This window comes from Pempheris klunzingeri, chromosome 13 (genome assembly GCF_042242105.1).
Source record: "Pempheris klunzingeri isolate RE-2024b chromosome 13, fPemKlu1.hap1, whole genome shotgun sequence".
Classification (NCBI taxonomy): Eukaryota; Metazoa; Chordata; class Actinopteri; order Acropomatiformes; family Pempheridae; genus Pempheris; species Pempheris klunzingeri.
Window position 1 is genome coordinate 10,588,733 of NC_092024.1, and position 21,930 is coordinate 10,610,662.

At 42.8% G+C, this 21,930-nt stretch overlaps 2 protein-coding genes across 2 annotated transcripts; both read right to left on the reverse strand.

Annotated features, from left to right (window-relative positions):
- Positions 1-894: 894 nt before the first annotated feature.
- On the reverse strand, positions 895-5,902 carry vsx2 (visual system homeobox 2). The gene is made up of 5 exons (XM_070842856.1): positions 5,482-5,902; positions 5,115-5,199; positions 4,627-4,750; positions 1,634-1,814; positions 895-1,254 (listed from the first exon to the last, which is right to left on the reverse strand). Exons 1-5 carry the CDS (start codon positions 5,900-5,902, stop codon positions 956-958), a joined length of 1,110 nt encoding a protein of 369 aa, XP_070698957.1. The 3' UTR covers positions 895-955.
- Positions 5,903-11,050: 5,148 nt separating this feature from the next.
- On the reverse strand, positions 11,051-21,865 carry lin52 (lin-52 DREAM MuvB core complex component). Its single transcript, XM_070842644.1, has 6 exons — positions 21,847-21,865; positions 20,610-20,684; positions 20,486-20,523; positions 20,315-20,381; positions 20,077-20,160; positions 11,051-11,531 (listed from the first exon to the last, which is right to left on the reverse strand). The coding sequence occupies exons 1-6, from the start codon at positions 21,863-21,865 to the stop codon at positions 11,476-11,478; spliced, it is 339 nt and encodes a 112-aa protein (XP_070698745.1). The 3' UTR covers positions 11,051-11,475.
- Between the last annotated feature and the right edge of the window lie 65 nt (positions 21,866-21,930).

A 21,930-nucleotide genomic window follows, 5' to 3' on the forward strand; every position in this document is an offset into this window, starting at 1 on the left:
TGAAATTGAAGGCTCTCAACTGAGACGGATTATGGGGACTAACCCAAGCATGCAGCTGTGGACTCTGTCCTAATGAGCCCAGCTAGCAGAGCATCAAGTGACAACAAGTAGCTACTCCAACACCGAGGGCAACTTCATGCCGTTTAAGAGTTACAGCAATGCTTTGACAATGAATTTTTGTGTGTGTGTGTGTGTATGTGTGTTTTTAACAGATTTAAACCATTTCTGTGAAAGAAATCAGAATAAATAGACACCAAAAAGCCACATTTAATAAAAGGTGATTTCTATTTTATGCTTTGTATTTTGAGTTATACATATTTTGAAATAAAAACACAAGCATTTTTAAGACTACAAGAAAACATATTTCAAATTGTGCCTTGGTGAGACAGATTAATATATCAATTATATACAGGGCGATATAGGACAACAATTACTTTCTTTCTCTTAAAAGAGTACTGTCGGTGGGATGGTTCTTATTTCAAGTGTCGCAGTGTAGTAACTGTACAAAAGCAACATTAAAATGAATGCCAAGACTGAAGTGTAGACTCCTCATTGGACATTGGTGGTCCTAATTAATGTGTTATAACCGTTATAGCAGATAAACTTTTACTCATCTGGCTCTATATACATTAGTGGGATGTATGTACTCCAGTATTAACACTTTTACCCCCACTCAGTCAGGTATTTTCTACGCTGCATAAGCAACAACAGCTGTAAGTTTGGAAGTCAATCAGAAAAAGTGCATTTGCATCTTCTGTGCAGAAACCAGTGACGGCCAGATGAATTTTCTTCTTAAAGAAGTCCAGCTGCAGGCCAGTCTTAGAGAAGTCAACGAGTCAATGATGGAAACCTGCAGGATGGTGAGTCATGTTGGGTGAGCCCCTGCACATGCTGAAAGCAGCCAGGCCACTGCCTTCACTCATGAGAGTAACAGTCCTCAGGAAGGTGGTGGTCTCTATGGACTTTTTTCCTCCTCCGCTGGACTCATGGGGTCACTGGCTTGCTCCTGTTTGCCCTCCGGCAGTCTGTCATGAGAAACCGTCCCCAGCACTTTGGCACTGTGCTCCTGTGCCTTGGCCCTGAGCGCTGCAATGCTGTTCTCTCTCAGTTCCTCTTTAGAAATGGTGGACTTGCCTTCCGACCTCTTCTCCTCCGCCTCAGCTTCTTCTGCCCTCTGAGAGCTCGGCTGCTGGGGCGCGTCGCACTTTCCTGTTGCCGGGGGAGCTGCGGCCTCCGTGGACTTTTTGTGCATCCCTGCAAAGAGTTGCGGGCATTCAGATTTAGAATAGCGTCTGTTGATTGGTAAGCCATCTTGGACTGAAAACAGCAAGCAAAGATAGTTCCGGTTTAGAATACCATGTTTTAATGGATGATGGCAATGAATGACTAGAGGAGAGGATGAAAATATTTTGTGTGATGCAAAGTCTGTGCCACATTTTTAAGAAGTTGAAGGGTCATGCTTAGCAAAAATTAGAGCATCTATCACACTTAAAAGTATCAGTGCCTGCAGACAGTATCAGTCCGTCACCATTACTCTTCACTGTTATCACGATGTGGTAAATATATTCTGTGCACCGACACAAAGAGGCAGTGATTCTGAATGTTTGGAGGAACAGATGGACGTCATCCTCACCGAGCAGCCAGGGGGCGCAGGACTCCATGATGCCATCCTTGGCAGACTTGAGGATGGACTCTGGCAGAGGGATTGAATGCCTCACCATGGCTCCGTACAGCCCATACTCAGCCATCACGGTGCTGCGGCCCCAGCATTTCTCCCTCTTCCTCCACTTGGCTCTGCGGTTCTGAAACCATACCTGTGACAGGGGGGAAAAACACACAGATGTTATTTACCAGCACATTTACCCTCAAGACAAATAAGCCATTCTCTCCTTTGCTTATAGGTGTGAGTCCTCTAGTTTTTGCCAGGAGGAACACTGAGCTTGGCTGCAAAACATTTATGCTAATGAGCTGAAATGTGATGCATTTTTTGGTGCTTTTTAGATCTATCAAGATTACCCTGAATATTTTGGAAAAATGCTGAGAAAGAACTAAATTAGATTGGTGGTCCTGATAACTTTTCACTGATATGGGACAGTGAGTGACTTCTCAATTATTTGGGGGATGGCAGAGATGATGTCCAGCAATACTCATACAAGCTCATACAATATGAGTTTAGTGGTTCTTTGGACTTTGGAGTCGACCATCGGATTCATTTTCATTTTAAGGGTTGAACCTTTGCCTTTCTTTACTGGCAAGATACAACTATTGGCAACCTAAAGAGGTTTCAGCTTTACTAATGATCAATAAATCCAGTTATAAGCTATCAATAAGACGACATTTGGAGTTGCTGGGTTGTGAAAACTCTATGTGATTGCTTTTCTTTTTAAATTTTGGCCCATGAACTCTACTACTGCTGTTGTTGCATCCTTAAAACTCTTTTTTGGTCATTTACTGTCACTGATAACTGCAGGCCTGGTGGCTTATTAGAAAGAGCAGAGCCCTCAGTGTTTATTAACGCATTACAACAATTTATAACTGCATCATTAGAGTGGATTATTGGCATCAAAATGGATTTTTCACAACCTGGCAACCCAAAAACTGTTAATGACTTCCAAGTGATCTGTAAATGATTTATTAACCATTAGTAAAACCATTAGTTTGCCCCACAGCTTATCAACCCTCCAGGATGCCTCCTTGGAAAGTGGAGTGAACTCTGGATTTTGGCATAAAGATGATCTCCATGTTGGGATCTCTGGTGTGATTCAAAGCAACTTAAGATAACAACTGCTCCGTTTGGATTCAGTCCATTGATTTCCCATAACCTGCTGGCTGCAGGTGTGAAGGATTTCTGCCTCCTGTCAGAGCTGATCTCCAGCTACCTGTGCTGGCATTATGGATGCTTCAACACATCAAGACACTTCACCCGGCCACAGCCAGCCACCTCTTAAAGCCCCGCAGGCTATCTGTCAGCTCCGAGAGAGGCCAAATTGATTGTATAGCACAACACAGGATTGTTAAACACTCTACTTAGGCACCTCTGATGGCTCTGCGAGGAGAGGAGATTCCAATGAGGGGACAGATATTAAATGGAAAACGATCAAACCGTTTTCAAGCTTTTTTCCCCCTCTTGGTAATTCTGATGATAACCCTTATTTCATACAAGGTACTTTTTTTTTTTTTATATGAGAAATTGCTTCTCTGCCCCTCAAAAGGAGGCAGTGTGGAAGCTGTGAGGGGGAGTGACCCTGGGGCACGCCGAGGCTGATTGAAAAATAAGTTAATTTCAGGCCCAATCGATGGCGGGCAGGCGGGCAAATATCACGGGAAATTAAACTACCGGGACTCCGGGGAGCAGCGCTATTGACCCGTGCTAATAAATTCAATGTAGTTATTTCATTTGAACTCCCTGCGCCTCTCCAGCAGCAGCAGCAGCCTCCCCCAGCTCGTCTGATTTAACTAATTACACTCAATGAGAAAATTGGGTGTTAATTCTATTTGGGATAGGAGCAGGCCTGGGCTATTTATTTATTTATTTATTTATTTATTTCCTTGTTTTATTATTTATCCGCGGCTGGACTGTTGCAGCCCGTAATGAGAATGAGATTACAAGGCGCCCCGGCAGATGGATGGTCCGGGTCACACTGCAATCTTCTTCCGCCTTGATAGCTTGATTAGGTCGTTAGTGGCTCCTTCTCCGAGAACAAATTGTTTCACATCCAACTGCGCCTGATGAGAGATTATCTATCCTGGCGAGCGGGCTGCTTTGTTCAGACTGGAGGGGAGCACCGCTGCGTCCCCTTCAACGTCAAGTATCACAGCAGCTTATCGCGGAGGGACGAGTGGCGGCACAACTGCAGGCGCGTATTCAGAAGGAAAAGAAGCAGAATACCGACACTCATCTATTATCACTCTGTGTTTTTCATCTTATTAGCTATAAGTTATTGCAATAGCAGTCTAAGGAAATGAGATTGTATCGAATCTTTGAAGATTAAAAATTAAATTAGCAATATGTGACACAAGTGCCTTTATTTGGCTTTGATTGGCCAGCCATTCTATCTATCTATCTATCTATCTATCTATCTATCTATCTATCTATCTATCTATCTATCTATCTATCTATCTATCTATCATTTATCTAGAAAATAAAGAAAGAAAATAAAGATCAAATAATAATAATCCTTAGAAATTAATTCTATTGTTTTTAAAATTTTCATTTAGTTCAAAAATAAAACTAAAACGGCCAGAATACATTATTTTGTTCGATTTTTAGCATTTTTACAGCATGAATTAAAACTATAGGGTTTCTAAAAGGACAGTTAGTGCCTGATAACACCTTGCTATAGGTAAGAATTGAGCCATTTAAAATATAGTTTAATTCATAATTGAAAGTAAATCAAAAAGGCTGTATCTAATTTACCTAAACTCGGTATAATGGAAATAAACTCAATTAAATGAAAGACGTCCCAACAAAAACTGATAAAAACTAGGGGAAAAAAATATAAAAAATGAACAAATAATAATGAGGACTCCATTACCCAAGTAGCCCAAAATCTTTCGATTGAATAGTGCCGAATTGTTCTTGCTATTATAATCATAGAAACGCAGGGGGTCAGATCAGAGTATTACCTGTATCCTGTCTTCAGGTAGCTCTGTTTTCATGGCCAACATCTCTCGGGCATAAACATCCGGGTAGTGCGCTTCGTTAAAGGCCTTTTCCAGCTCCTCCAGCTGATATGAGGTGAATATGGTCCTGTGGAGACGGGTTATCATTAGAAACATGATCAACACAATATAGTGTGTCATTCCCTAAACTAAAGGTGCAGGCCAATGTCATTTTGATCAAAACTGAAATGAGTATTGTGGATATTTAAGTATTTTATCATCCGTGTGCATAGATGTAAAACAGATCAGGACAAGCCCCAAACTTCTGGATGTCAGTGGTTTAAAAAAAAAAAAATTAAACATCTGTATCAATAAGACTTCTAGAAAAAAACAGAAAAAATAATTACCATCGCACCTGAAAATTATTACTGAGGTTATTTTACGGAGGAAAAATCTGGTCATTTCTAAAATGTAACATCATGAACTATTATAAAGCAGAAATCCACACTAACCGGTGGCGTCTTTTCTTGCGTTTCTTGCTCTGATTTACTGATGACTTTGAGACTTTTCGTTCATTTGAAGATAAATCATCGGAGTCTGGATTAAAAACAGGAGGGAATCATTGAAGTTAACAGCATCCACGAGAGCGTTTTGGATTTGCCAGAATAAACGAATATACATCCCTGTTGTATGATTTCATTTAGAACAACGTGCACAAGAATAATAATAATAATATTACTATTACTACTACTAATAATAATGATGATAATGATAATGATAATAATAATAACAATAACAATAATAATAATAAAAACACACAAACAGTCCAGGCTGTAAACATGCTGCAGTATCAGTCATTATGAAGTGTTTGCAGATCACCTGAGCTGGCAGACTGGCTGGTGTCTAGCGGCCCCACGGACCTGCTGTGGGGGTGCAGGTGACCATCTTGTGCATCCGACAGCACCGTCTCCAAAAACGCCGGCTGGCTGTAAAACGACGGAATTCCACCAGAGCCGATTAATCCCATCCCGACACCCACACCCATGCCGGGGCCCAGCAGGGACCTGGCGGCGATCAGGTGCGCCCCGGCCGGCAGCGCGCCCAGCGGGGTCCTCGGGGCCGCGGATGGCTCCTTATTCAGCCCCAGTATCTCCTGGATGCCAAAGCCGGTGCACCTGGGCGGCGGATGAGTCGCGCTGCTCTTCGGCTGGTGGCTGTTACTCCCTCCGTTTGCGCCTAGAGAGGTTTTCTCCGATAGGTTTAAACTTTCCGACAGCACGGCGCCTTGTTTCCCCGTCATGATGTCTTCGATGCTACTTGAAAGGCCTGTTTTCTTATTATGCCGACGTACGGGATGGTCCCCAGTGCATGATCCTCTGTATGACACACAAGAGTCCTTTAGAAAATGGTCCTTTTATCCAACAGGTCCATCCCAACAAGAGGCAGGAGCCAGCAGCCAATCAGCTGCAAGGATTCAGGATTCCTGTGGATCATGGATGCATTATACGCCCTCTCGGATACATATCTGCATTTTCCTCAGGACTATATGGATACACGCGGAAGGGATTTAGGTTACAGAAAGAAAGGAGGGAACGAAATGACTACAGGCTGCAGGAAGAAAGGGGAAATGCTGAGAAAGAAAACTACAGAGAAGAACCGGGAAGCATATAGACATTAAGATAAACTGTAATATTACACCATTAACCTTACAATGGGGGAACAAGTACCACGTAAACCATCTTAAACTCACTGCAGAGACAGTGCAGCATCATTCACATCATATTTCGTTGGGAAGTGGGGCCTAATTAAATCATCTATGTCACATCTCTTATTTACCTTTGAAATGCTGCAGGTTTAGAAAATTACCTCAATCTCCTAGAATAAACCAGTATGTACTGCCTTTCTCTGAATGGTCCACACACACACACACACACACACACATCCGTAGAAGCAGCTATGATCTCTCAACCACTGGCTCACACGAGTGGATAATTGATCTCCAGATGCTGTGGGAGACTCATCACACGCAAATCAAAGGCCCTCCCAAAAACGACAGCTGGACGATATGGACGCCCTGTGCGCTGCACGGCGCTAATCCCACAGCACAGGCTGCAGATTAAATCACAGAGGAGACAGGAAATCATACAGAATGTGGGACACAAATAAACTGACCTTTCATTAATTATAACAGTATGCCTAATAATAATAATAATAGACATATAGGATTCACTAATTATTCCTAAAACATTAAACATTTCTTTTGGAAAGGAAACGTTCAAAATACATATTATTGGTTTATTTCCGCTTTGTAGATTTCTCCTGAATTCATAATCTTTCATGGCTGTTTTCTTACATTATATTATATAGTTTTTTTTTCTCACACTCTGAGACAGAAATCTCCACTTCAGTATCTCTACTATGTACCAAACTTTTCCAGTTTCATTCCCATCCATATTCTGAAGGTTTTTACTGAGGGCTTTGTTCATGTATCATTCATACCCTGATTTATATAACATTTGATTTGCAAAAACATGCTGAAAATTGTTTATTTTTTTCATGGCTGTTGACAGTATTTCCTGATTTATGCAGTGATGGAAAAAGATATCCGTAATTTCCCTCTGTACAAATCCTTTGGCTCTGATGTGTCAACAAAATGAAACAAGGATTTTGAACCTGGCTTTATCCAATGTTCAGATCTATGTTCAGGACACGCATGCAAATTAGCACCTTTAATTGGATAATGCAACATTTGCATATTTTACCATAAATATAGCAAAAATAATTGTTTTCATGTAGATATTCAATGGGAGAAGTTTCATGGAGATATCTGTTAGTTTTTTTTTTTACCCTACTCACCTGTAGTGTCTCCCCTTAAGTGGATTTTTTTTTCTTTTGCTGCTTTATCAACACACTGAATATGATTAGTGTAGTGCTTTTTTTGTATTCACATTCTTAGTCGTTGTCAGTATTTGCACATAGGCCTATTTCTAAATATGAATTTTATGGCATAATTACAGAAAAAGAGAAAAATTTGCATTACTCACTTAGGCCGTTCTTTCTTCCTTTCTTTCTCTCCTTGGTGTTTCAGGGTGAAGCAGATCACGAGAGTGTTGGTGGTTAAATACGAGAGAGTGCACCCACTTTCATAAAGCTAATTTCACATTATTTGTGCCAAGTCTAAATCTCATGCAGGGAAATGTGTTGTTTTCCTGATTGCTTATGGTATTATTTCAGTGCTTGTTACATTGGCATGAATTGAGATTGGCCTTCCAATGGATTTACTTTGCACTCATTGCTTGCGTGGGCATCAAAGTCAGAATGTAAACGCACCAGTGGATTAAGACAATGATGGAAACGATCAAGCATAATAATAAATCGACACATGGGTATCATGACAATTACAGAAGAAAAGCAGACTATGCAGGGGAACCGGGCCATGCGATCTACAAAACGCTCAACATGACTAAAGCATCCTAAAGCTACAGCTTCAGTGATGTGGCCCAGACTTGCAGCATCATTTTTTCTTTTTTTTTTTTTTTATCAAACAGTGTGAAATGAGCTGCTGATTGAAGAGGAGAAAAATATTGCTGCTGCAATTAGTGGTTGGCCAGTTGAAACTAATTAGGGCCTACTTAGTGGGAATTCTATTAATGAAGAAATCAATGTTATCAGGATATGCTAATGACACATCCGCCTGTTGGGATCAAGTCATTTATTACCATGGAAGGGTGGGAGTCAGGATGGCCCGTCGTTTACAGGCAGGTTGCTGCCCGCACTCCCTCCACCATCACTTCTGCAGTAATCCATACGGGCTTTTTGTGTTTGTTGATGGTGCAACGAGTCTCCTCTCTGTATGGCTTTTAATAATCTATCTGCTATGAAAATGGCTGCATGCTGATTTACATGCAGAAGAGAGGCTGCCTAATAAGGCTCTAGATTAAGGGAAGATTTAGTTCAGTCATTCGTGTAGATTGGGTTGCCCATCAAAGACCTGCAGGATCTGACGGCAGCAGATTAAAAAGCAAACAGCTGTTGGTAAATTTTTGTTTATCTGCACCACCCTTTCTACATCCCCACATCCTTTCTCTGCTCCCTTCACTCCTCCTGTTCACAATGTGGCACCTTTTAAAGGCCTAATGTAAAAAAAAAAATTAGGAACAATGAGTCCTCAAACCTTAACATGCCGGATGTGAATAAGCAGCCTGTAACCTTCAAACAGAAGTATGTCTGCAGCAGGTCACAAACTGATGAGCAGCTTTAAGCAAAAACCGCCCACTACAATGAATATCACATCCTGCTGATGTGACTGCCAAAGCTTGAAATGCATTTGTGATAATGAATAAGCTGACAACTTTTTCTGTGCAGGAAGGTCACAGCCGAACAGGGAATATAACTGAATGCATTAACTGAGATAGATTTTGTGTATATATATATATATATGTATATGTATATATATATATATGGGCCTATTCATCCTCCATGTTAACTCCTATTGATGTGATGCGTTGCGTTCAGTGTCTCCTTTTTGCATTAGGTTGATCAGAGTGGAGTAAAACTCTTTGTCCGCTGCTGTGGTTCAGTAGTCCTCAGTAGTGCTGAATCAACCTGCAACTTGATGACAGCACACATGTAGAGCCGAGTCAGGGGAAAAACTAAAGCACAGCCAGGGCCTCTGCTCTCCCAAAGCACTTGCAGGGCGTGATGTGATGCGATGCCGCCCCCCTCCTCCCCCCCCCCCCTCATCCTCCCCCTCCTCCTCCTCCGCTCCCCCGCAGCATAGAAAGAGTTTGCAAACCCCGCAGCTTTCTCATGGCTCCTCCACAATGGCATGTTTGGTAGCTGCCCGTCGTCATTGCTTAATTAGGCGAGGAGTTGATTAATTTGCACTAATTGACAGCTAATTTAAGGACTCAGCTCACATCGGATTGACGTTTGTCGGGGCACCGAGGCTATGTGAGGTCAAGGAAACACTCTGAGGATGGATGGACGGACGGATGGATGGAGGAGCTCTGATTTCTCTCCCTCCCTCCCTCCCTCCCTCCCTCCATATGGATGACCAGCTCTGAGGGGCCTGACCCGTTTCTTGCAGAGGCTGTTTGGCTGGAGGGGGGCTGCGGGTGACGGGCAGCCATCGGTGCGTGCAACGCATTGAGGATGTCAGGTCGCTCACCACGTCAACGCTCAGCAGACCGCGCGTTCATCAGTCAGCATCAACAAGTGTCGGCATGCAACCGGTCCCACAGACAGCAGGGTCACCTCCACGATTTAATGCTCCCCCCGAAAAAAAACTGAGAATCCACACATTTAGTGGGAGTACACTTAGTTTACACCTCTATTGGACCACATTTCAGACTTAAATAGCCTAAGTGGTTATTTCTATTGCACTGCATTGTTTTAACAGCTACAAATTGGATAATTCCCAATGAACTATTTATATTTTCCTGCAGAACAGCTAATCTATTTTAGGTTTTTACATATTTAACAAATAATCAATGCGGGACTTGTATTTATATAGCCCTATGTTCAATTACATAATATGCAAATGTAGTCTATACATATTTATTTATGTAACATTATACAAGCCTTTAACAGCATCACAAGACACGAGATTCCGTTTTTGTAATAGCCAATATTGCATTTCACAGGCAGTTCCAGACCATGTATATGATATGTATATGTGTCTATGTACAAAGACATAAAACTACGGCAGGCTACTTGGGTTAAATTAAGCTCAATGTGCTTTCTGACCCCCTTCTTCCTGCTACCGTGCCATGGTGCGTTCAGGGCGCCACAGGGTCCTCTCTCCCTGTCCCACGGCACTCCAGCAAAAACACACACTGAGGAAGTCACTGCTCCTGAAACCCCGCAGAACCGTATACAATAATCCATATTTTTCCGAGAGGGGTTCACCAGGGTCCGTGTGAGAGGCGGGGGGTGAAGCCACTGAGGCAATGGCGGCCTCTGTCCGTGTGAATCGGAAAGACGATTAGGGGCTTATTAGCGGCCTGGGGAGAAGTGTAACTTGTTGGGAGTGAGCGGCCAGAGCCCCAGCGACATCTCCAGCCGAGAACAGTCCGAGGCATTGTCTTACCTAATTATGGCGGATGGACTTCTTTTTGTTTCCCATTCGGCATGCCTGTCTGATTCCCTTTTTGCCCGGCCGCTAGCTCCGACAAGGCTGAAGTGTGCTAATTAGAAAAGAAATGGTCCTAGTAATTATGTCAACTCCCATTAACGGCGATGACAATGAGCAATATTATTTTTACGCAATGCTTTGTGTAGGGGACCCTGCTTCCAATGCTCATTAAATGGAAAACATTCCCTGCTAGCCGGGAAAGCACTTTCACGTCGGAGCTCCTTGATATGAGAGGCATAAAGGTACCGCCCTGATTTAAAGTTCAACTGTGTCTAAAAGCATTCAAGGGGACTTTAAATATAAGGCAATCTATCTGTTTTTAAAACTTTATTATACAACCTTACATATGGCAAAAATGTAAATCATGTTTAAAATAGAAATAAGAATAAATAGGGAACATTTAATCAAAGCAGGTCACAGAAAACTCAGTGAGAAGTAATAAATCATTTGAAGTTTCCATAAATGGAAAGGTGTGTATGTGGGAGGCCGACAGGTGCACTGAGGAGTTTGGAGAGAAGACCTCAGCTGTGTGTGTGTGTGTGTGTGTGTGTGTGTGTGAGAGTGAGTGAGCATTTAGCCCCAATTTACCATCTGAGTGCAAAGTCTGTGAGCTTTGTTGTAAAGGTCTGAACGTTTTCAGAGGATATTCATAAAGACACGGATCAGATTCACCTCGCAGTCCCAAATTTCCTGTTGCTGGCAATAAAAAAAAAAAAAAGGAAAAAAAAAAAAAAAAGTCACTTCTTGGGCCTCTCCAAGATGTTCAGAAACTTCCCCCTGGTCATTTCTCTGGCTGGAAAACAAGAAGAAAACACATCACATATACAAAATAAACCAGCGTTACAGACCTGGTTGCTTTACACACAAGTTGGTAAAAATCCTGACAAGAACTCAGTCTTACACAACATTTGCCTGCAGCTCTAACCACTGCAGAGCTGTTGTTTAGTAATGCAAAGCATGTATTTAATATCTGCAGTGTCACACAGGGAGGTAATTTATACAAACATCTGTTCATTCAGGGCATGGAAAACAACATAAAATGGAGTCTAGCTACCAAAGAGTCTTGTGATTTGCTTGATTGCTGTCTCTGTGTAGTGAGGTGCAAGTACTCAGACCTCTGCATGCATGAAAGTGTGTGTTCGTGTGTGCGCAATTCACCAAGATGAGAGAGAACAGAAGCAAAATGTCTCTATTAACCTCGGCTTGTGGTTATGGAATATGGCCATGTCGAAAACAAGTGACAAATGACTAAAAATACAAATAAAGGAAGCACTTTTAGGAGCCATATTCATCCGAGCGGTGGCAAAGACGAAGCTGTAAATATGGTTTAACAATTAACCCCGTCCAACCTGGTGACTGGAACCCCCCCCCCCACAGGGGTTGCAAGATAAATCTGAGGGGACAAGATATGTTTAATGGAATGAGCAAAATATATTCTGCTATTTGTGTTGCTATTTTTTATTTTAATTCAGCATAATTCTATTCCTTCAAATTTTAAAAAAAGTTAAAATTGAGCACTCATAGGTTGAAAAAACGCATGCTTTGTTTCTAAAAGTACACAAGTTTAAAAAAAAAAAAAAAATTGGTATTGCTACTTTAGGTAATACTCTGGATAAAGATTTCCTCAGAGCTGTTTCTTATCTTCTTCTAGTGTTTCAGCCCTGGAGGCTGATGCTGGAGGCCAGAGATATAGTTGACACTGTACTTAAATGAGAAAAGATATCTTGGATTTTGCATTACAATAAAACAGAATAATTTCCATACTGTATACTATTGTTTCTCCTCAGAGACCATATCACTACCCCTGTGAACAAATGTGCCAGTAATTATACTAAAATCACCGTCATAATGCTGATATTATGGGATTGAGTGAATGTTTCCCCGCTCTACTTTCCCCCCCACACCTTGTAGAACTCCTAATACACATTGTTAAAATTGTTAAAGGCCACACACACCCAGGATGTCAGGGTGGGACCACCTGAACTAGGTTTTGCATGTGTTTGTTAAACTCGGTGCCTTAGACAGTCCTACAACAGCATTGTCTCTGCTGAAGGCCCTTTGTGAAGCTGCTCCTCTCTGGGAGAGCAATCGCTGCTGAAGCTTTTCTGCCAGAGACAAACCCTTGTGTCGCTATGGAGACTGCTGGGACCCTCCTGCAGCATCATCATCATAAACCCTAAAGAGGCGCCATCCAGGTGCAGTAATTACTCTTTGTTTAAGATAACTAGCAGATTGGGCTCTCGACTCCACTGCGGTTTCTGACAAACCGTGTGCATCACACGAATATAAGACTACAGAGCAGCAGAGAGAGGACTGATTTCAAACAGGCATTTAGCAGAAAGTCATCCACCTCGACGCCGCCAGCAACAAGGATGTGATCAGGATCTTGACTGGCTGCTGTCTACCTGTGTGACGGTGTGAATGTGACCCGCCTCCCCTGCCCACGGCGGCTAATGAAAAAGCCGGGCCGCTCAGTAATTTAGATGAGTTGCCCAGTGTGGAATGATAATGGTGCATCTGGGCGTGGGGGGCACGTCACCTTGAGGTGTCCCTCATTAGGTTAAAGATGATGCTAATTGGAATGGGATGGATTCATTTTGCACTTTACTGTCTCTTCAAATCGCCCTAAACAAAGTCATCAGGGAACCCCTGGGCATGCATAGAGCGCTTTAGATTGAAATGAAGCCATCAAAATTAGGCGAAGGAAAGTAATTACATTGGGATGACCCTAAAGCTGCAAGTACGCCGATGTCAACTTTCTTATTAGGAGCAGTTGCATGAGGAATGGCAAAGAGTAGCAGTTCATATTTTTTATTTTTAAGATGCCGCGCGTCTCTCCCTCGTTATCGCTTTCTCCATCTCTTGATGAGCCCAAACTGTAAAACGGATCAGGGACGGCTGTGCCACTCCTCCCGAGACCCCTTGCCCCGCCGAGCGTCTCATTAATTACGGTTCAGCTCAGCCTCCCTCGACTCGGATAGAAATATCATTGATATCATCGCATTAAAGACCCAATTAAACATAAATCAGTGCTCAAGTTATGATGTGCGGCTCTCTTTTTATAAAAAGTGTTGTGATTGGCAAGGTGAAGGTGGGCTCTGTGTTGGTGACTGGGCCAAGCACAATTAAAAAAAGAAAAAGGTGGAAAAGGGGATGTATCAATAAAAGCAAAATGTGACTAAGTGCAGCAGTGGAGACAGACTTGGTGAATAAATCAAGACGTGCACGAAGCATGCGACTTCACTGAAGAGACAAAAAATGGCGGCACAGATCTCTGTGAAGCAAAGAGGAGGCTGTAACCTTCCTCAAATTAAAACATGAATAAAACATAAACGGCACATTTTCATCGCATTTTCCACATTGTTTTTGTTTGTTTGAGGTTTGATTGGTGCTCTTTTAATTATGTCATCTCATGGTGCCTTTTTCACCTGCAATGGTTTAATGGCACGCAACTTGAGAATTACTGCTGCCAGCTTCAGCTTGATGTGGCCAACTCCTGGTATTTGCATCACGGTGCTGGATTGGAACATGCATTCATTTGCATTTTCTTTTGCCAATTTTCTGGAAAGTTGTTTAAAATTTGAATGGAAACTTGGCGAGTGTTACATCATGAGAGCCAGCTTGCAATAAGATAATCCTGACACTGGAGCAGCTAAATGGAATTCGGCCATCATTCATTTTATCACCTACATCTGTGACACCTGTGATAAGGGGCTATAAGGTAACAGGTAGTAAAAATGTCAAAATGGAATTCTCTTAGAAATGCCCAAAGTGTTAATAAGTGATTTCTGTTAAAATGTTCAACAATAGCTTGTCACATTCCTCCATTTTGCTTCTTTCTACAATCATTCTGTTAACTAATCATTTATAAAGAAATTATTTTGCAGCAAATGATTATAATATTTTGTAAAACGCGTGAACAGATGAGGTTTCAGATGAAGCCTCAAAAACAGACACCATCACACTTGCTCACTCACCTACACACACACACACACACACACACACACACACACACACACACACACACACACACACACACACACACACACACACACACACACACACACACACACACACACACACACACACACACACACACACACACACACACACACACACACACAGAGGCTTTGTCATACAACATGGGAGATCAATACTGATTAGGGGGACTTAGAGATTTGTTTAGTTGATTAGAAAGGTCAATTACTAATTTTGCACTAAGTTAATCAGCATCTTGTTACGACTGCCATCCATACTAAATGACACCTCATGGATTCTTTGGGGCGATCTCCTTACCCTGTTGATTTGTTGCCATCTAATTATCATTTAACCCCGACTGATCTGAGATTCCATCACAGTCTACCAGAGTAGTAAAGTAAACACAATCACATCGTGCTGTGTGCATAATAGTTTGATCAATATCAGATATCTTGCATTACTTGACTGGACTCCATTTTTATCTAAGCAATATGAAATCATTTTCACCCATAAATAGACACAAAGTGTAAACAAGCAGAGCTTAGCCAGGTTATCATCAGAATGAGGTCTGAGGACAAGAGATGCCAGTGTGGAGCAGATAACAGATCCCACATCAGCTCAGTAATCCCCTGGCTGTAGATTTGGGCCTGATTATTGCTGCAACAATAGAGATTAACCTATACCAACAAACAGCTAAATATGCCCTGAGGCTATTTAAAATGTTGCCCTTTTTAAAAAATTTAAAAAACGTCACCGTAGGAAAATCTGCGCTGCAACCCAAATGTTTCTGCAATTTGCTCTTCTGTTCAAATCATTTCCACTTGGCAAATCCCAGGTGGCTCAAATGTAAATGTGGAGGAAACGTGGTGGTGTAACATCTTACTTTCCCCTCGTTTACGGTGAGTGATCTGGGTGTCATTGTCACAGCCCGCTCCCAGCCCCCACCACATAACTCCCCTGTGTATAAAATGAGAGTAATCATCACTGCGCCCCCCGCAACCCCCACCCCTGCCTGCCTCTCTCGATGGCACGCTCCCGCTGAGCCGCAGGACCCCTGTTAGCTCCAAAGACAGATGACCACCTGGGTTAACTGGAGTCCTGGCCCTGACTGCCCCAATTCACTTTCATTAAGAGTTAAGAGGACTTATCTGACCCCCACTGCCCATCTCGGAGCGCTGCTCAGCTATTACGGGCTGTAAGCTTTATTTAATGGATTTAACATCCTCTTTCACCGCCCTCCTCCCCTGGGACAAGGGAGACACAGAGGAGATGAAACGCACAAACACACCAGCAAAGAAACACTTGGAGGCACACACACTCAGCCACCCCCCTCCCAAGCACGCCTCTCTTGCAACACATACACATGACGCTCATGTTTGTGTTCAAAATTCAATTACCCACTTATTGATACTTCACAGGGATATTTAAGATGCAGACACGAGCTGTGATTTCCCAGGGGAGCCACTGGTTCCTCTTTATGTCCCAACCGAGAGGGCCCACCCCTCCTCTCCTCCTCCTCCTACTCCAATGTATTTTCGCCTGACTGACACACACAAACACACACGCACATTCACACACCAAAACAAACACATCTGCACCTCCCAACCCCTGCCCCAGCCTATGCCTGTTCAAGAGGTGTCCTTATTAATAGGCAATCAGTCAAAAATCATTCATTAAAAAGCCTAAAAGGTTTTACACCCACACTATGATTAGCTGGGAAAGAAAATCCAATGAATTCCTAATGCCTTTATGGAAATGAGGTGTCATTTCCGATCTGCTCAGGGAGGCGGCAGGCAGGCAAGAACTGAGGAGCGGTGTGTGAATGTGTGTGTGTGTGTGTGTGTGTTTTAAGCTCTGCCTGCCTCTGCTTCAACACAGCTCCAACACTGATCCTGCTTAAGATATGGACAGGCTCTATGAGATACAGCTGCAACCTGCTACGCCGAGGAACGAGACATTCATGTCAGTCTGTTGCAAAATGTGTGTGGAACTGCTAATGACTGGGCCATCACTATGGCAGCAGCACTATTATGAAATAGTTCGCCCAATAATTACAAAGACCTGACCAGACAAGACTCTGGGTTACCGAATATTATGATGATAAACATTGAGCTTCCGAAGCTGGACCGCCCTTGATCCTTGTTTCACTTTCCTTACAGTGGAAGTGTCACCTTCAAAGAGACGCACCACATTGCCATTCACAGCAAACTAGGTGCCCACCATGAGACAAGGGTGAGGTGAAAAGACGAGCACAGAAGAGTAGCAGAGGTGAGGAGGAGGAGGAGGAAGGACAGTGGAGGCAGCAGTGGGGAGGCTTCTCCTGTTCCTTATTCAGCGGCTGTCAGCTCGGGCACTTCATAACCACCCGCCCCGCGGTCAACCCGTCTGATGGATTGATGGAGGCACATTAGCACCAGTGGGGCCCAGTGAACGCAATCATATTCAGCAGCGGCATGCTTCTAATAGGCCGGAGATTGATCCTATGGGTGAGGAGGAGGAGGTGGTGAATGCGGGCCCATTAGGAGCTGTCAGGGCAGGGCGACCTTCAGTCTCACCTTCACACAGGCACATGCAACAGGGGTCAGCAAGGGTCTACAGCGGGTGGCGAGGAGAGGTGCTCTGTGGTGCTACATGAGAGACAACAGGTGGTCTAACACCCAGGAGACACCGAATGACACTTTTCTTTACGTGTTACAGTTGACAGCTTTTACCAAGATGTCAACGTTTTTGATCACTGTAACATAATGATATCACCCACATGTTGCCCCACAATGCCCCTGAACCCTCCCTTAAAAGTTAATTGGCACAAAGAAAAGCATTAATCTGTTGGATCATGGCCCACACATGATTTCTGTACCACTCAGGGTCGAAAAATGTAGCTAAGATTCTTGAAAAAGTGTGTCTGTAATCAGTATTTTAGTATAATTACCACTGGTGAGTGGGAGCTTTCTCACTGTTAGCAGCTCATGATGCCACCCACCCACCCACCACAATAAAGTCACATTTTTGAAGCTAGTGTTTATCCTGTTCAGGCTCAATTGAAGGACCTTTATTAATGTTTAACTGTAAAGTGTTTGTTTTCATTTTAAAGGTTTCATTCGTAGCTTTTTCTCAACCCCCATTGCAAGTCTGTCATAGACACGTTTCTCCAATTTCTGCCTAAACAGTAAACTTCTGACTTCACCACCATGCCAACCAGGAGCATTTTGGGAGCCGGCCTATGCACCACCTTAGCTATATAATCACATTATCAGCATTGAGGGATTCCCTCAGAAATTTTGCTCAGCCCTAAAAACACTTTAAGAAATTGTCGGTCAAACATTTTTCTATGATTGGTTTCAATTTGTCTTCCAAAATAAAAAAATCTGAATTAATGAGTGGAGTCTGCATTAGAAACCTTTCCTAATTAACAACAGGTCCTAGACAGATAAGTGCTAAATGGTCTTGAGCCCACAAGTGTGATAGAGTACCATCACCAACTCCAGCAGTTTGGTGCTCAGAAGCACGGGTCCTCCAGCACATCCCAAAGGAACACTCAGCTTTCAATTACCTCCAATAACAACACTTATCAGAGTCCTCAGCTTTCCCCAGGGACTTAGGGCTTGATGCCCGTGCTCAGCGGCCCACGACAGGAGCATTCATCACTGGGCGGAGTAACAGCTGGGGCCTGTGGAAGAGGCACGCGCCAAGCCCCTCTGGGACTGGACCAGGCCAGCGTCATACAGCCATTATTGGGGGTGCTGGTGGGAGCAGGACAGGGATGGGGAGTGGGGGATGAAGGATGTGTTGCATCCTCCCTTCGCATCCATGTTAACACATATGTACAAACATGAGTGTACAGCAGCGTGTGCACAGGGCACAATTTGCACAAAAAAGAAGGTACCAACACTAGCACTGGCTAGGTGTATTCTGGACATAGGAGCCATGTTTGGTCCCCTTTCTCGCTGCAGCAGGGTGGGTGAGTTTTCACTGCTTGATTGTGCTCTGCCCATTAACCAGCTTCCTCTTTAATGGTCCACATGTTGAAGGGGGAGGGGCAGTAAATCCTGTCCCCTGCCCTCGCTCTGCCGTGCCTCTGCGGAGTCTCTTTTACGGGTACTGAAGAGTGCACAAACATGATGAAAAAGTAGCTAAGATTTACAAGGCCTCCCCTGACAGCCAGGAAAAGGAGAAAATTAAACCAGAGAGCATTAAACAGGCACCCATTATAGGTCTGCTCAGACACCAATAATAACCATCATTGTGTCCCGTCATCCCGAGGTACATGACATGATTGCAAAGCCTGCAGACCTACACCTGTGACAGCTAACATCTTTATACCAGCCAGATTACATGGTTCTCCGGGTTCAGGGAAGTCAGGGAGATTAGACACCTTTTCAACGAAATTAATTTGCAACCTGTGGTCTATGAAAATACAACACGCTACACAAAAGACACTCTTATATAGGGTTTCATGATTCCTTTAGTATCTTAGTATCTCTTTGGACACTTTCACCTTATGCATCTTTCAAATTTCACCATAGCCTTTCTGAATTATCTTTGGCATAATTCGATTCATAAACAAAGGATGTCATCATGGAGTTTTACAAAGTGCGCGCAAAACAAAGATCACTTTGCCCCTACGCACAGGTTGGTAGACACAGGTATGTTGGTAGGCAGGTAGGTTGTAGGTTGAATTTAAGTGACTTGGAAAACAAATACCGGTATGAGGGGGATATACCACAATTCTTCATGGCTTGTGTGCTTTTTCACGGTAAAAATAAATACCCATTTTTCTCTTATATGAGCACTTAGCTACATCTCTCTAATCCACACTCCATAAGGATTATGACAATGGAGGCAGCTGAGAATGGATTAAAAACTAGATTTTGCATCCATCAAATGCTTCAGCGTTTGTTGTATGGGCTCTTGCGGGCATGCCCTTGTTTCTTACCTTTTACCAATTTAACAAGACTGACCCACATCCATTCTCTTAGTGTCTCAAAGTAAACTTATTTATGCTGTCTGACAGGAGGGGAGGGGGTCCAGTTTTAACATTTCAACATTACCTCTTCTGTTTTTGAATAAAAGCATAGGAGCCTATGTGCAATCAGTCTGTTTGTGTTTTGGATGTGAGAGCACACAAGGATGCTGTGACACAAGGTAGACACTGAAAGGCTACGTGCACCACCTAGTGGTAAAAAGTGACTAAGCAGCTTCTGATTTACCTCAAATCATATGTCGTGCAGCTCTTAACTGTGTATTTGCATACAAAAAATTTCAATATCAAGGCACTTTTATAAGGTCAAATCAACACCTGTGCGTTTTAGAAATAGTGTCTGCACTGTGCAGTGTATGATTTGTGTCGTTCATGTACTTACACTCCTCTAAGCCCAGCTGGTAAGCCAGGTTCTGAAGTCCTTTGACCTTCTCCATCAGGTTGGCTGTGGTCAGACTACCCAGCTCTACAGAGAACACAAAGTAGTAATAATAATAACAAATTATAATAATGATCTTTGCTACATGTAAATACTTTCAGCAAAATATTATCCCGTTTGACAGGATAAAACATGAAGACAATTTCTGTCCTGTTACAGGTACACAGACAGACTACATTACCTTTCAACATTTCAATGTCCTCACTCTCTAGTTCAGCCATCCACTTTGGGGGCGAATTAGTGATGGGCTGTGATGAAAGATTTATAGATCAGTTCTAGATATTACAGCATGTCAAGTCTATTTAATTATCCAGTTTGTAAATCAAAGCAAGCCACAATGTATCTAACTCACATTTTTACAAGATGCAGCAAATTCTGCAACTCCAGGCACTGCGTGAGAGATTACAGGGTAAATAACGTTTTAACAACATGAACACACATTTCCATAGTGTGGAATTAAACGAGAGTTAACTTACACTGCTCTGGCCACAGGTCTGGTGACGCTCTGTCCAACTTCTCAAAACTCAACAAAGAGGACTCAAAATCGTCACCTGTCACAAAACAGTGTTTTTTAAACATTTTCTACGGAAAACACATTCAATTGCATATTTATAACTAATAGAGTTACAGAAAAAATAGAAGTGCAAGCAGAGATTAAAGTGTCTGTGTACAACTTTTGTACAATACATAAAGTGGAGGAATTTGTGACTGAACTGGTGTGTGTCTACAATAAACAAGACCCAACTGTTCAGCAGCAGCAGCAGCAGCATTGTTCATACAACTACTACATACATGTTTTGCATGTCATGAAACAAAACATGTGATATGAAATGTGTGTGAAAATTGCCATCGCCATGGAAGTCAAAATATACAAACACAGTTATCTGATTAAATACATCATTTACAGATAGTAAATACTCAGATGTTGTACTTGTATTTCAGGATAACGTTCGTATTGTAATTGTGGATGCATTAATGTGTACATCACTTTAATGTGAAGGCTGGTCAAAGGGATTTTAACTACTTTCTTTATACTTTTTGTTGGATAGCTTGTGACATCGCCACCCCATTTTGAAGTGTTAATCTCAATCTGCAAAGTAATCAAATACCTAAATAAAATGAAGTGGAGTATATTTCGAGTATATAGTATAAAGCAGCAGAAAATTAAGATACTCCATTGTATGAGTACATGTACATTTCAAATGGACACGAAGACACCTCAGTGCACCGTTACTAGCATAAGTACGGTCATAGACAGACCACTAGAAGATCACTTCCCTGTAACAGCGTTCAAAACACACCCAGTGGGAAGGCGTGGAAATCACGATGTTGAGAAACAAAACACCAACAGTTACCCATAATAAGAAGAATTTGACTCAGACTGTATATTGTTCAACACCAAGCCCCCAGGGGGGTAGCGGTGTTTGTAGCTAGCTGCCCCCCCAGTCTGAGCTCTGTGTGTCAGTCAGTCAGTACGATGTGTTCAGGCTCCTCTCTCCACTGGTCAGACACAACACTGGGGCTAGTGAGGGGAGGCTTTAGCCAAAGCACGAAAACACCCCCAAACACCACAAATACAGCGCTAACACACGTATTCTGTCGTCCCCAGGGGTTCGTGTAAGACAGCGTAGGAGTCGCTGACGATTTAATGCCCTTAAAAATGTCAAATTTACAATTTATCCACAGCATAGCAAGTAAGGAATTAGAATTTACCTCCATTTGGAGACGCCATCTTCAGAATGGACACGTGATAAGGGACAGCCAATAGCAGCAGCCGTCCTCTGGGTTGACGCGTAC